The sequence below is a fragment of the Pseudochaenichthys georgianus genome, chromosome 9 (assembly GCF_902827115.2).
Source record: "Pseudochaenichthys georgianus chromosome 9, fPseGeo1.2, whole genome shotgun sequence".
NCBI classification, from domain to species: Eukaryota; Metazoa; Chordata; class Actinopteri; order Perciformes; family Channichthyidae; genus Pseudochaenichthys; species Pseudochaenichthys georgianus.
Window position 1 is genome coordinate 19,896,839 of NC_047511.1, and position 16,003 is coordinate 19,912,841.

The 16,003-nt window shown below is 38.1% G+C and overlaps 2 protein-coding genes across 2 annotated transcripts; both read left to right on the forward strand.

Moving 5' to 3' along the window:
- The first annotated feature begins 447 nt into the window (after window positions 1-447).
- On the forward strand, window positions 448-8,375 carry LOC117452038 (uncharacterized). The gene is made up of 5 exons (XM_071204352.1): window positions 448-743; window positions 3,481-3,915; window positions 4,374-4,542; window positions 5,942-6,211; window positions 7,720-8,375. The coding sequence occupies exons 2-5, from the start codon at window positions 3,715-3,717 to the stop codon at window positions 8,178-8,180; spliced, it is 1,101 nt and encodes a 366-aa protein (XP_071060453.1). The 5' UTR covers window positions 448-743; window positions 3,481-3,714; the 3' UTR covers window positions 8,181-8,375.
- Window positions 8,376-11,166: 2,791 nt separating this feature from the next.
- On the forward strand, window positions 11,167-15,861 carry LOC117452039 (zinc finger and SCAN domain-containing protein 31-like). Its single transcript, XM_034090458.1, has 3 exons — window positions 11,167-11,426; window positions 11,720-12,001; window positions 14,098-15,861. The coding sequence occupies exons 1-3, from the start codon at window positions 11,180-11,182 to the stop codon at window positions 14,982-14,984; spliced, it is 1,416 nt and encodes a 471-aa protein (XP_033946349.1). The 5' UTR covers window positions 11,167-11,179; the 3' UTR covers window positions 14,985-15,861.
- The last annotated feature ends 142 nt before the right edge of the window (window positions 15,862-16,003 follow it).

The window sequence follows — 16,003 nt, forward strand, 5'->3', positions numbered from 1 at the left end:
AGCTTAAGTTATTATATTATTTAAATACATTGATTAGTTTGGTCACCGGAGTTGCCTCTTATTAAACTTTGATAGAGCCGGCTAATTCCCTTTATTATATTGAATGTTTGAATAGAACATTAAAGTTACCATGGGCCTCAGTAAAATTCACATGTTATGTATACTTGTGAGAAAAGGTTCAACCAGATGTCGAACAAAAGTTATTCATGCAACTCACTGAACAAGAGTTGGGGAACATGTTGTTTTTATGTTATTGTTTGTTTCCCTTATTAGTTATTGGGGGATATTGGGACAATGTATTTTTTAACGTCAATCCAGGAGGTGGCGGTAATGTAACTATCAGTGCAGACCGCCTCCCTAAACCAACGAAGAAGAACATTCCACCGGAAGTTGTGTAGTTCATACCACATCCATGTGGTTCCATACGGTTCATACCAACGAGAAAAACACAAGTTGGTTCGGCCGGGTACCCCTCGAACGTCAGTTTTCAACGGGCAGGGTGTCCCATAGACCTTCATAGACCTTCCATAGCGTTGATAATAGACGCGATGAGAACGCTCCCCGCTGCATCAAAATTCAACGAGCGGATTCCGTTTTCAGCTGAAGCGTATGGTTCAGTGTTCCGGAAACTTTTTTTGGGCTGCTTTTATAGAAATTAATGTAATCATAGCGTCTGTAAATAAAGTGTTGGGCGCGCACGTGTGACGTCATCTATGCGACGATGTTAAAGCGATTTCCACTAGGTAAGTAACACGGTGAACATGTGACTGAAATCAAGAAAATAGGCTTGTTTGAGACGAGCTGCGTCTCGAAAGCCGACGAGAATAGCCAATTTGCAGCCGGGGGAGGTCTCAAAAAGCTCGCCTTAAATCGGACAGCTCGGCGTCAGCTTGACTCGATTTGCAATGGCGGGAATTGCGCTGGCGTTCTTCGTTGCAGATGAAGTGGATGCAATAGGAATCCCACAATTATTATATCACTACAAATGAACGACTCAAGTATCTGTTTATTTTAAAACAAATCAATACATGGGGGGTTGAATCCTACATGTAAAAGATAGAACCACTTATTACTTTTCAAAACTACTTCCGTCAGTGGTCTTGACCACATTAGATTCAACTTTATTATTATTGCACAGATTACAGGTACTGAGACAACGAAATGCAGTTTAGCTTCCAACCACGAGTGCACAAAGCAGTAATGTAGGCCTACACAATCTACAGAATAACATATAATTAATTGAATGATGAATAAACAGTGAGGGGTATGAATACACTATACAGACAGTAGCTTATGAGCAGTATTAACAGTGTGTATGAATATGCTAAGATATATAAAGTATGAAAACGGTAAGCAGTGCAAGTATAGTATAACATATATAGTTATTAATTTCATGATGATAAACATTGTGGAACAATGATGAAAAATGTGAATGGAAGTGGCTGTCACTACCCGATCTGTCCCCTGCCTGATCTGTACTGCGCATGTGCGAAATGGTCCGCCATATTGGACAACTCCGGACGGCAACCCAAGTAGGACATTTGACAGTGGCTTTTGGCAAAGCTGAAAAATAAAACGAGAGAGATGAGTTATTGTTATTACAACGTGATATCACTATTGTTTAACAACTCTTTTTATTGGGATATCTTATTTGGGGTTAAGTACATTGTCAGAATAAGTGAGAAATGAACTTTAACTTCTGTTAGACAGCTATCATACTGAATACATATTTACTGTGAATGTATGCAAAAATATATGGCATATCGCTGTCTAACAGAAGTTAAATTAATTTCTCACTTATTCTGACAATGTACTTAACCCCAAATAAAAGAACCCAATAAAAAGAGTTGTTAAATAATAGTGAAGTCACGTTGTAATAAAAAAGAAAAAGATGGCTTGAAATATGAGCAATCATATTAAGAGCTTCAGATACGGTAAATACTACAACAGCATAGTGGAGTGCATATATTGTGTTTCATTAAATCAAACAACATAGCCCCGAGGCCTTTATAGATCTAAATGGCAAGTTCAGAACTCAGTATGTCTACATGTGAAGCTAATTTAACCATCAACACCATTTAATTTAGGTGAAATTATCTAATCATTCACGCAGAGATGCAATAAATGACAGGAGTTGTCACTACAGTTGCTAGTTTTCAGGCAATGTCTTCCCCTCTATCTCTCAATTAAACACCCTCTCTGTAATAAAGGCAGAAAAATCTTTTTTTAAATGTGATACTTTTTAACATTATACTCAAAGGGCCAGTAAATATTACCCTGGGGCCGGATTTGTCCCGCGGGCCGCCAACTGAATAGCCCTGATGTAGGGTTTCCCATTATTCTACCGGGGCGCTACAGTGGAATTTTCTACTGCAACACTCCCCACACGCACATACACAGTGTACCTGCGACTGTTACAATGAAGGCTCGATAATCAGCTCACGGCATCTAGGCAGGGGTAAAGTGCCATTTTCTTTAAGTGGGGGGTGGACCTAAGCTCCTCTAGGGGGGTCCGGGGGCATGCTCCTCCGGGAAGATTTATTTATTTTTTATATTGAGGTTAAAAGCATCAATCTGATGCACTTTGAGAGCAACATTAAGAGATCTATGGATACATCTCTCAACACGATATGAAACAGAACTGTAAACACATTTTCTTTTCCTATATGGATATTTTACAAATAACTCCCCTTTTAAACTCTATTCTTGTTTTACTGTCATATAGTATTTCATAGGCCTACCTGTTTTTAATTTATTACTCTTATATTACTATCTGACATCACATAGGCTACATCGTAGCCTTAAAGTTCACAGTTTATTTATAATTAAAAAATAATTCTTTTTTTAATTTTTATAAATAAAATAAAACGTGTTTATTGTGGGATGGCAGGAATGTTAAATGCGAGGGCCTGGCCCTCCCACAGCGCCGCGTCTGGCCTCATCATTCAATATTCAGCACAAACAGCCATATGTCGGACCAATAAGTCATTGTTGGAACATTTGCAAGTGCAGGGTAATCGTCTTTTTCAACGCTAGCTAGCTGCTACTAGCTATTAGCTAGCGCACAGAAGGTGTTGCCTTTGAAGTTGAACTTTATTTAAGAGGTGGCAAACAACTGACAACTCTTATTGCATGAATAATATTTGTGATTGTTTATGACCGTAGTTATTATGTATCAGTTATGTGTTTTTAATGGGGTTAGAGTTGATCAAATGAATGACACAACAATAAAAAAAATCATAACAATTCAGAAATATTCCTTCATGTCCATGACAGGTGTCCCACTAATGCCAAGCCCCGTAAATATTAGGTGACCTTTATTTGTCAGATATGATCTTACAGGTTACAGTCATAGGGAATTGTATGGTTGCCATTAATAATGTATTTCCAGTTACCTATGTTACCATAGCTCAAAACTGTCTTTTTGTAATGTAAAATGTAAGGTGTTCAATTCCTAATTGTTTTTTCTTCTCTCAACAGATTCTTCTGAGTTCTCAGTGAATGCTAAACACCATTTATAAGCTGTAATAGCGTAAATCCAAAGGCACTTTTAAGAGCCATGTCCCTGTCGTTTCCCCGTCCTTGCTGTAGTGAAATTGTCCAATCTCTGTTGCTGTCTGTGTATCTGTCTGTGTACCTGTGTATGTGTCTTATCTGTCCATCTTTCTGTTGTTAGTCCCTTTCTATGTTTTTGTGTTTCTATACTTGTTTGTCATGACTCGACCTAAGTTCAGGCCCTGCCCAGCTTGCCAGACTCCAAATCAGAGGAGCAGGAAAACGTGCAGTGCCTGCTACGGAAGCCTGTCAAAGAAAACCAAACTGAAAGAAAAAGCGGCATCACTGAATAGTGAATGGGGCCAAGGTGTGGTGAAAAACAGAAATGTTGGACGTATAATTGATTCTGCCTGTATTGCAGTAAGTACAGATATTTCATAAGTTACTGTTAATTGAAGTGAAACTCCCTTTTTTAACATACTAAAAATATTTGTACATTATGATCAGGCCTTTGAAAATATAGTCTTATTGTCAGATGTTACATCTTACAGTGATCGTATTTACCTCTTTGACCCATCTGTCTGATTGTGATTTAAATGTTGTAAATATTTTTGTGAGAGCCCCACACAGTGTTTTTGGTCCAAAAAAAGAGCAACAATGCGTATTGTTCTTTGTAAAATAATTATTTTGTTGTAATGAAGGCAATGGCAGAAACAGCAGGTTAGCTGCTGTTAGCAGCTTAGCCCTTGCATGCAAATAACAATTAGTCTTACACAATGCAAGATACCTTCATGTTTGTATAATAATCAAAAATAAACAGTATGTGTTTAAGGTAACGGGTCAAACAAATGTGTGTCAATTGCTTTTGTTCATTTCAGGTGCGGAAACTTGAGGCTCTAGGCTACAAGCCAATTCTATTTTATGGCAAGCCAAAAAGGGCTTCAAATATGTGGGCTGCTGATATAATAACCTATCTGCCCCCCACTCCTGCCACCAAAACCTTACTGGACAAAATGCGGAGGGCTTATGAATTCCTCTTGGCAAAGGGTAAGAGTATTTTCTTTTTCAAAAGATTGTGTTAAATATCTACATATACATATATTTGACTACCTTTTTTTATTTTAACAAAAACTGTAAGTAAACCTGCATTACAGAGAGCCCCACTGCCCATCAACCTGCATCTGAAACTCCCACAGCCGAGCAACCACAGACCCTTAACAGAGAGCAGCAAGAGACCCTCAGTGCAGAGCAGCAAGAGAGACCAGCTCCCAAGCAACACCAGACCCTCAGTGCAGAGCAGCAAGAGAGACCAGCAGGGACCTGTTGAAGATGTCTGTGAACACCTCTGCCAGCTGAATTGCACACACCCTGAGAACACGGCCAGGGATGGCATCAAATCCAGGCCTTTTGTGGGTTAACCCTTTTAAAGGATTTGAACACATCTGCCCTTTTTAAAACAAAAGGGCTTGCCTCTCTGATCTCAAAACAACCATTAAAAGCATTTAGGTCATCTGGGAGAGACGCACACGCAGACAGTCCCCCAGCACCACCCGCTGCTCCTTTGTAATCTGTCATTTTTCTTAATCCCGCCCACATGTTCCGGGTGTTACAGTCTTTGAAGTCAGACTCCACTTTGTCTCTGTATTGTCCAGTGGCGAGCCGTGACTTTTATACCTAGGCCCTCGGACCCCAACGAAGAAGAACATTCCACCGGAAGTTGTTTTGTTCATGCCAACGATAAAAACAAAAGTTGGTTTAGCTTATTTTGTCTCTTCATACATCCAAATATTCCACACAGTAGAAATGGCTGTAGTTGAGAAACTGAGAAGTGTTATCAACGAGCGACTAGCTGCAACTGCCAATGAACTATTTGAAGTCTTTGCTCAAGCTTTATCAGCATACGAGGAGGAGATTTGTCGCCGGCGCAGATTATTGGATACCGTCTTGAAGCCTCAGATAAAGCTGCACAGAACAGATGTTGCCGTGGAAACGCTTTGATCTTTGAACACACCTGTCGGTCGTTAACTAAATCCAGTGGTAATCTAAAGATGTTCAGAAACGATGCAGGAATGTGGCACAAGAATCCAAAAGTGTAATAGATAAACAGCTAAAATAGTCAGCTAAAATTAATGGATATTCTTTGTTGTACCTTAACAATACAACTAATGCTATTAATACTTACTCAGCGGGGGTAATGTTAGCATCGGGATGCGTCACACAGTCAAAATGTCTCTGAATTTTCTAGTTTCCTATCAAGTTCTTACAAATGATAAAACAATCTGAATGGGATTCATTATGGTTAAAGCCTCTCGTTAGCTATTTTCTGTTTATTAATTCACATTCAGATCTCCAACAACAGATCACAAATACACAAACCATGCATTGAATGCAATTTTCTTCCCTAACACCACACTAACAGTACTTTGTTTATTTTCTGTCCCTCCAGAGCTCCCTCAGCAACATGTCTGTAATGAGGATGAGGTTCTCACTGACCAGCAGCTCTGTAGTCAGGAAAGGAACTGCAGTCTGGACCAAGAGGACCCAGAGCCTCCACAGATTAAAGAGGAACAGGAGGAACTTTGCACCAGTCAGGAGGAAGAGCCGCTTGAACTAAAGCAGGAGACTGATGTCTTCATGGTGACTCTTACTGATGAGGAAAGTGTGCACAGCGGTCAATCTTGTGCAAAAGAGTCTCAGATAAAGCTGCACAGAACAGGTGTGTAACAAACAATAAAATACTTTCTTATTCTGTGTGACTAGCAAAGCCACACACAGTATAGTATTCGACATACTTATCTCATCTTAGTCTCCTTCTTCCGCCACAAATGTTGTCATGCTACTCGTCCGACAGCGTTGACACTAAACACACACATCAAAACGTTTCGGAATAACCGAGATCGAGTTGCTATGTCTTTTATAAGAGATTCGCCTAGCCGTTTTCACGCAAATTCGCAGAGAACTGAGATCATTTGCTCCATAGGAATGAATGGAAAATCCATTTGGACAGAGCTCAAAAACACTCCTTTGACCCCATACAGATTCTGCAGACTTTAACTTAGAACAACAATTACAAGTTTAAACGGTTCTCGAGGCTATGGACTTTATTAGACTATTTGGATATTTTTGATAGCTAGTACGGTTCTCATGTAGTCGCAGCTTACGTTTTGTGGACATTTCACACTTTCACATTTTATAATGGGTGTGTATGGGAGAGCTCGTTAAGAGCTCGTTAAGACATCACGGCTAGAGGGGAGAGGAGCTGGAACATATTCTGAGTTTTTTTTCCAACTTTTGCTCGGCTGGCCAAAATGTTCACTCTTCATACTTTGGTGATCACAATGTAGGGATATTTCTCCCGGCCGCACCGATATGCTCATTTAATCAAACGGACTTACACATATAGCAAACACGAGAGCCATCAGGTGTTCATCTGGTATCCTAAATACTCTGGGTAGGAGATTTAGCTGATTGGAGTTACAGTTTTTTACTTAGAAGCAATAATGCAGCATAATATTGTCAATACATTCTCTGACAGGCTGTCTCACGTTCACTGGCAGGGCGTTGCCGTGGACACGCTTTGATCTTTGAACACATCTGTCGGTCATTAACTAAATCCAGTGGTAATCTAAAGATGTTCAGAAACGATGCAGGAATGTGGTACTAGAATCCAAAAAGGTAATAGATAAACATTTAATATATCAAGCTAAAAGTGTGCTAAAATTAATGGATATTCTTTGTTGTACCTTAACAATACAACTAATGCTATTAATACTTACTCAGCGGGGGTAATGTTAGCATCGGGATGCGCACCCAAGTTTCAGTCACAGTCAGCATTTTTCTGAATTTTATAGTTTTCTATCAAGTTCTTACAAATGATAAAACAATCTGAATGGGATTCATTATGGTTAAAGCCTCTCGTTAGCTATTTTCTGTTTATTCATTCACATTCAGATCTCCAACAACAGATCACAAATACACAAAGCACAGCAGTTAAAATACACATTGTTAGAATATGTTATAGTTTAAAAAGTTGGTGGCCAAATGTTTTTTATTTGTATTTGATCAAATCTATTTATAAATGTTATGCATAATGCATTTCTATAGTCTTGTTTGTTGTTGTCTTGATATTGTGATATTGATCTTAACACCATTGCCCAGCATTGAATGCAATGTGCTTCCCTAACACCACACTGACAGCACTTTGTTTATTTTCTGTCCCTCCAGAGCTCCCTCAGCAACATGTCTGTATTGAGGATGAGGATCTCACTGACCAGCAGCTCTGTAGTCAGGAAAGGAACTCCAGTCTGGACCAAGAGGACCCAGAGCCTCCACAGATTAAAGAGGAACAGGAGGAACTTTGCACCCGTCAGGAGGAAGAGCAGCTTGAACTAAAGCAGGAGACTGATGTCTTCATGGTGACTCTTACTGATGAGGAGAGTGTGCACAGCGGTCAGACTTGTGCAAAAGAGTCTGTAGGCAACATGCCAGTTATAAGCGTTGTGGTATCAGAAGCACAAAGTAATCTGCAGCTCATCTCTCACAATTCTAATGACGCAGGGTTAACAAGAACTGCGGATCCAGTAATAGACAAAATGCATCACAAAACCAAAATGAACAAAGTAAACAACGCTAACTTGTCAGACATGCAACGTAATACTTGCACTGTAAAAAAAAAGAAAATGTGAAACTTGTCGGAAATATTTTAAAGACATGTCAATACTGCGAACACACATGACCATCCACACAGATGTAAAGCCATATTCTTCCCGAACATGTGGAATGTAGGCCACATGCGAGTCCACACAGATGAAAATGTAATTAATTGCAAAACGTGGGAAAAAAAATTCAGAGATAACTGTAACTTTAAGAGGCACGTGAGAATCCACACAGGTGAGAAACCGTATGTTTGCATGACCTGCGGAAAAAGCTTCATTGACATGTCATCATTAAAAAGGAATATGAAAGTCCACACAGGTGAGAAACCGCATACTTGTAAAGCATGCGGGAACAATTTCAGATGTAGTGGTGAATTGTTGAACCACACGAGAAGGGTTCACGCTGCAGAGAAGGCATAACTTTGAATTGAAAAGGTATTACATGGTTTACACCAACAAGTAGATTTCCATATGTAACCACACAAGTGACAAGGCATATAAATGCAGCACTTTTTTCATCTGGATGAATGTTCACCAGGCAGCTACCTCTGGGACTGAGCAATGCAACATATGTTAAGATGTTTAATACTGCCATTAACTTGCAAAGATAACTTTTATGATTGCGATATGTCTTGTATTTTGTAGTGGCATTACATTGTTTTTTGGTTTTGAGGTGACACTTGCTGGAGTTGGAAATACTAATCTACATGGTGCTTAAGGCAGTAATAAGGAATAGTAATGATGCACTTAATGCTGTGTGGTCTAATGTATGTATCTAACTATAGAGCTTTGTTTGGTCATCCTGTAAAAATACCAGATTCACCCTAAATGCTAAAGATATAAGCAAATGAGGGTCATCCAGTTGCTGATAGGTATGACTGACATAATAAGTAAGTGGATGTAAGTTGTTATAAACAGTAGGTGTTTAAATGATAGCCACATGGGCTTGAGCTTAAGTTATATTATTTAAAAACGTTGATTAGTTTGATCACCGGAGTTGCCTCATATTGAACTTTGGTAATACTAATAAGAGATTGCATTTGAATCACAAGTAAGATCTTGAACAATTTCAAATAAAATACGAAATGGTTCTCAGATGGCATCTTATTGCTTTCCTTTCATGCAACATAAAGTTCTACTTTTCATTTTACAGAATACTTTCCAAGCCGGTACATTCATTTGACGGCTATCAATTAAATGAAAAACGTCTATCTATGTTTCAGATTAAGGTTTTCCATAAAAAAGTGTTCACACATTATGTAACATCCTTCCACCCTTGTACTGTGTGTTTTATTTTATTTAAAACATTATATTTGCAATGGCTTAAAAAATATGAATCATGTTAATGATAGCTATCAAATAGAGCCGGCTCATCTCCTTTATTATAATGAATGTTGAAATAGCACAGCAAGGTTACAATGGCCTCAGTAATAATCACATGTTAAATTTGCACAGATTCACTGCCACTAACCAACATCTCAGTTATAATATTCAAATCTGAATCTGACAGAAAGGGCCCAGATTCATCCCAACCAAAGTGTCCACTACCTTTCTCACAGAGTCGACAGCCATGCAAGAGCAATTCACAAGAAGACCAGTACGGATCAGGAACCAGAGAACAAATGTTTAAAATGGGGAGTTCATAATATCTTAAAGTAAAACAATCTACACAAGGTCCCACACCGGTTTACAGAGGTGGGAGGAGTACTCATCGTGTACTTCAGTAAAAATAGAAGTATAATAGTGTAGGAATATTCTGTTACAAGTTAAAGTCCTGCATTCAAAGGTTTCTCAAGTAAAAGTACAAAAATAAAAGCACTTATTGTGCAGATTGGCCCCTTACAGAATAATATATATTATATATTTTAATAATAGTTATTGATGCTAAGTGTTAGTCAAAAGGTGCAGCTAGTTTTAATCACTGTATTAGTGCAGGTAGATTGTGAATGTACTCCAGGTGTAACTAAAGTATTATTTAAGTGTTGATTACCTTTCACATCATTATTCCAAGTCTGTAAAATAACTAAAGGTATAAAATAAATGCAGTGGAGTAAAAGTATACGATTAGTCTCTGAATTGTAGTGGAGTAGAAGTACAAACTAGCAAATAATGGAAATACTCAAGTAAAGAACAAGTATCTAAACATGTTACAGTACTTGAGTAAATATACTTTACACCTCTGCCGGGGAAAAGCATTTCTAATTCAAAGATTCAAAATTGAAAGGCTTTATTTTCATATGCGCAGTAGCTACAGTGTAGAAAATGGCATTGAAAGTCTGAAGTCCCAAGCTCCCCCAACATTGTAACATAGTTAGGAGGACATAACACAATAAAACAGATACAAAAAATACAAATAGTGCAAGAGAACAGAGTAGAAAAAAGTAGAATAAGGTTGTGTTGCAAGACCAATGGGCAAGTAATGCCGATCAAGTAATCTATATACATGTCAGAACAATAAATAAATACAATAAACTAAATAATGCAGAGAATGTTGTAATTGACTAAGTAAACGCAGGAGTCTACATACATGTACATAGAATAAGATACAAGAACATAATGTTAAATTGACTATAGTGAAAAGCATGTGGCGCAGTGGATAGAGCACTTGGTGTTGGGATCAGGGAGTGACAGGTTCAAACCCTACTGCAGTTAGCATGTCGTTGTTTCCCTGGGCAAGACACTTCACCCCAAATTGTTCCTATGGGGATTGTTCTCAGTATTGAGTATGAAAGTCGCTTTGGATAAAAGCGTCTAACAAGTAAAATTAAATACTGTTTATTGTAGTAATAACTACAAATGTGAGAAAAGGTTCACCTAAAAGTCAAACAAAAGTGATTAATGCAACTCACTGAACAAGTGTTGGGGAACATGTTGTTTATGTTATTGTTTCCCTTGTTAGTTATTGTGGGAGATTTGGACAATGTATTTTTGAGTGTCAATCCAGTAGGTGGCGGTAATGTAACTTTATCAGTGCAGAACGACTCCCTAAACCAACGAAGAAGAACATTCCAACGGAAGTTGTTTTGTTCATGCCAACGAGAAAAATAAAAGTTGGTTTGGTTTATTTTGTCTCTTCATACATCCATATATTTCACACAGTAGAAATGGCTGCAGTTGAGAAACTGAGAAGTGTTATCAACGAGCGACTAGCTGCAGCTGCCGATGAAATATTTGGAGTTTTTGCTCAAGCTTTATCAGCATACGAGGAGGAGATTTGTCGTCAGCGCAGATTATTGGATACCGTCTTGAAGCCTCAGATACAACTGCACAGAACAGGTGTGTAACAAACCATGACATACTTTTGTTATTTCTTTTTAGATCTCCAACAACAGATCACAAATACACAAAGCACACATTGTTAGAATATGTTATAGTTTAAAAAAGTTGGTGGCGTAATGTTTTTTATTTTTATAAAATCTATTTATAAATGTTATGCATAATGCATTTCTGTAGTCTTGTTTGTTGTTGTCTTGATATTGTGATATTGATCTTAACACCATTGCCCAGCATTGAATGCAATTTGCTTCCCTAACACCACACTACAGTTTGTTTATTTTCTGTCCCTCCAGAGCTCCCTCAGCAACATGTCTGTAATGAGGATGAGGATCTCACTGACCAGCAGCTCTGTAGTCAGGAAAGGAACTCCAGTCTGGACCAAGAGGACTCAGAGCCTCCACAGATTAAAGAGGAACAGGAGGAACTTTGCACCAGTCAGGAGGAAGAGCAGCTTGAACTAAAGCAGGAGACTGATATCTTCATGGTGACTCTTACTGATGAGGAAAGTGTGCACAGCGGTCAGATGTGTGCAAAAGAGTCTGTAGGCAAGCCCCAGATAAAGCTGCACAGAACAGGTGTGTAACAAACAATAAAATACTTTTTTATTCTTTGTGACAGGCAAAGCCACACACAGTATAGTATTCAGTGTACTTATCTCAACTTATTCTCCTTCTTACGCCACAAATGTTGTCATGCTACTCGTCCAGCAGTGTTGAAACGAAACACACAAAAAACACATCAAAACGTTTCGGAATAACCATGATCGGGTTTCCATGTCTTTTATAAGAGTGTAGCTCTCTTCACGACACAGACACAGGTCGGTTCTTTAAAATGGCTGTTTATTTCTTGGAGTTTTCATCATGTAGCCTCCCCTCTTCCGTTACGCCGTGAGAACTACAACAACGAATAACACGTTTACATAGCCAAACATATTAGCATAGTGTGCTACACATATATGAATGAAAATATGACACATGAGAACATAAAACAAATACCTCGTTGGCCGCTTGTCGTGAAAGGAGATTCATCTTTAAAGTTCCTTTTCCGTATAACCTTGTCAAATTATAACTTTGTCACAGACTTCAGCAGAGCTTTGAATAAAGACATCAACTCACGTTGAGTTGTCCAGTGTATCAACAAAACAGGCAGTACCAGTACATGAACAAACATTAGTTCCTAGGCACAACAAACAACAAACACTTACGCATATTGGTTTAACATATAAAACAAACTGTATTCAATCATGCCATATTTAACGATTATAATATTTCATGAAATATAGTATTTAGTTATTGAATTCAACTATGAAACCAATTGTTGTTCTTTTCGATTAAGGCAACTTTGTTACGTCATTTTCAAAGAGATTCGCCTAGCCGTTTTCACGCAAATTCGCAGAAAACAGAGATCATTTGCTCCATAGGAATGAATGGGAAATCCATTTGAACAGAGCTCAAAAACACTCCTTTGACCCCATACAGATTCTGCAGACTTTAACGTAGGACAACAAATACAAGTTTAAACGGTTCTCGAGGCTATGGACTTTATTAGACTATTTCGATATTTTTTGATAGCTAGTACGGTTCTCATGTAGTCGCAGCTTATGTTTTGTGGACATTTCACACTGTTTCACATTTTATAATGGGTGTGTATGGGAGAGCTCGTTAAGACTTAGAGTGGTGACATCACGGCTAGAGGGGAGAGGAGCTGGAACATATTCTGAGTTTTTTTTCCAACTGTTGCTCGGCTGGCCAAAATGTTCACTCTTCATACTTTTGTGATCATAATGTAGAGATATTTGTCCCGGCCGCACCGATATGCTCATTTAATCAAACGGACTTACACATATAGCCAACACGAGAGCCATCAGGTGTTCATCTGGTATCCTAAATACTCTGGGTAGGAGATTTAGCTGATTGGAGTTACAGTTTTTTTACTTAGAAGCAATAATGCAGCACAATATTGTCAATACATTCTCTGACAGGCTGTCTCTCGTTCACTGGCAGGGTGTTGCCGTGGAAACGCTTTGAGCTTTGAACACACCTGTCGGTCGTCAACTAAACCCAGTGGTAATCTAAAGATGTTCAGAAACGATGCAGGAATGTGGTACTAGAATCCAAAAAGGTAATAGATAAACATTTAATATATCAAGCTAAAAGTGTGCTAAAATTAATGGATATTCTTTGTTGTACCTTAACAATACAACTAATGCTATTAATACTTACTCAGCGGGGGTAATGTTAGCATCGGGATGCGCACCCAAGTTTCAGTCACAGTCAGCATTTTTCTGAATTTTATAGTTTTCTATCAAGTTCTTACAAATGATAAAACAATCTGAATGGGATTCATTATGGTTAAAGCCTCTCGTTAGCTATTTTCTGTTTATTCATTCACATTCAGATCTCCAACAACAGATCACAAATACACAAAGCACAGCAGTTAAAATACACATTGTTAGAATATGTTATAGTTTTAAAAAGTTGGTGGCCAAATGTTTTTTATTTGTATTTGATCAAATCTATTTATAAATGTTATGCATAACGCATTTCTATAGTCTTGTTTGTTGTTGTCTTGATATTGTGATATTGACCTTAACACCATTGCCCAGCATTGAATGAAATGTGCTTCCCTAACACCACACTGACAGCACTTTGTTTATTTTCTGTCCCTCCAGAGCTCCCTCAGCAACATGTCTGTATTGAGGATGAGGTTCTCACGGTTCTCACTGACCAGCAGCTCTGTAGTCAGGAAAGGAACTCCATTCTGGACCAAGAGGACCCAGAGCCTCCACAGATTAAAGAGCAACAGGAGGAACTTTGCACCCGTCAGGAGGAAGAGCAGCTTGAACTAAATCAGGAGACTGATGTCTTCATGGTGACTCTTACTGATGAGGAAAGTGTGCACAGAGGTCAGACTTGTGCAAAAGAGTCTGTAGGCAACATGCCAGTTTTAAACGTTGTGGTATCAGAAGCACAAAGTAATCTGCAGCTCATCTCTCACAATTCTAATGACGCAGGGTTAACAAGAACTGCGGATCCAGTAATAGACAAAATGCATCACAAAACCAAAATGAACAAAGTAAACAACGCTAACTTGTCAGACATGCAACGTAATACTTGCACAGTGAAAAATTATTTCAAATGTAAAACTTGTGGGAAAGATTTTAAGTACATGTCATTATTGAGAAGACACATGACCACCCACACGGATGAGAAGCCATATTCTTGCAAAACATGTGGAAGAGATTTCAGAGAAAGTAGTTCCTTGAAGCAACACATGCAAGTCCACACCGATGAGAAGAAATATACTTGCAAAACATGTGAAAAAAAATTCAAATTGAACTGTAACTTTAAGAGTCACATGAGACTCCACACAGGTGAGAAACCATATGTTTGCATGACCTGCGGGAAAAGCTTCGCTGAGATGTCAAAATTAAAAAGGCATATGAGAGTCCACACAGGTGAGAAACCGTATACTTGTAAAGCATGTGGGAACAATTTTGGACGTAAAGATGAATTATTGAGCCACATGAGAAGGATTCACGCTGCCGAGAAGGCATAACTTTGAATTGAAAAGGTATTACATGGTTTACACCAACAAGTAGATTTCCATATGTACCCACTCAAGTGACAAGGCACATAAATGCAGCACTTTTCATCTGGATGAATGTTCACCAGGCAGCTACCGCTGGGACTGATCAATGCAACCTCTGCTGAAGATTTAAAAACTGCAATTAAGTTGCAAATAGATTTTTTTATGTTTTCAACATGTCATTTTGTTTTGTACATTTATGTATTTTGTAGTGGAATCAAATTGTTTGTTATTTTGGTTTCAAGTTGACACTCAAGCTGAAGTAATAATAATAATAATAATAATCTACATTGTGCTTTAATGAATAGAAATGATCGGTGCACTTAATGCTGAGTGATCTAATGTATGTTTCTAACAGTAAAGCTTTGTATGGTGATGTTGTAAGAATACCAGATTCACCCTAAACGCTAAAGATATAAGCAAACACTGTTCATCCAGGCTGCTGGTATGACTGACATAATAAGTAAGTGGATGTAAATTGTAACAAACAGTAGATTTTTAAATGATAGCCTCATGGGCTTGAGCTTAAGTTATTATATTATTTAAATATGTTGATTAGTTTGATCACCGGATTTGCCTCATATTGAACTTTGGTAACAGTAATAAGAGATTGTATTTGAATCACAAGTAAGATCTTGAACAATTTCAAATAAAAAAACGAAATGGTTCTCAGATGGCATCTTATTGCTTTCCTTTCATGCAACATAAAGTTCTACATTTCATTTTACAGAATACTTTCCAAGCCGGTACATTCATTTGACGGCTACCAATTAAATGAAAAACGTCTATCTATGTTTCTGATTAAGGTTTTCCATAAAAAAGTGTTCACACATTATGTAACATCCTTCCACCCTTGTGCTGTGTGTTTTATTTAATTTAAAACATTGTATTTGCAATGGCTTAAAAAATATGAATCATGTTAATGATAGCTATCAAATAGAGCCGGCTCATCTCCTTTATTATAATGAATGTTGAAATAGCACAGCAAG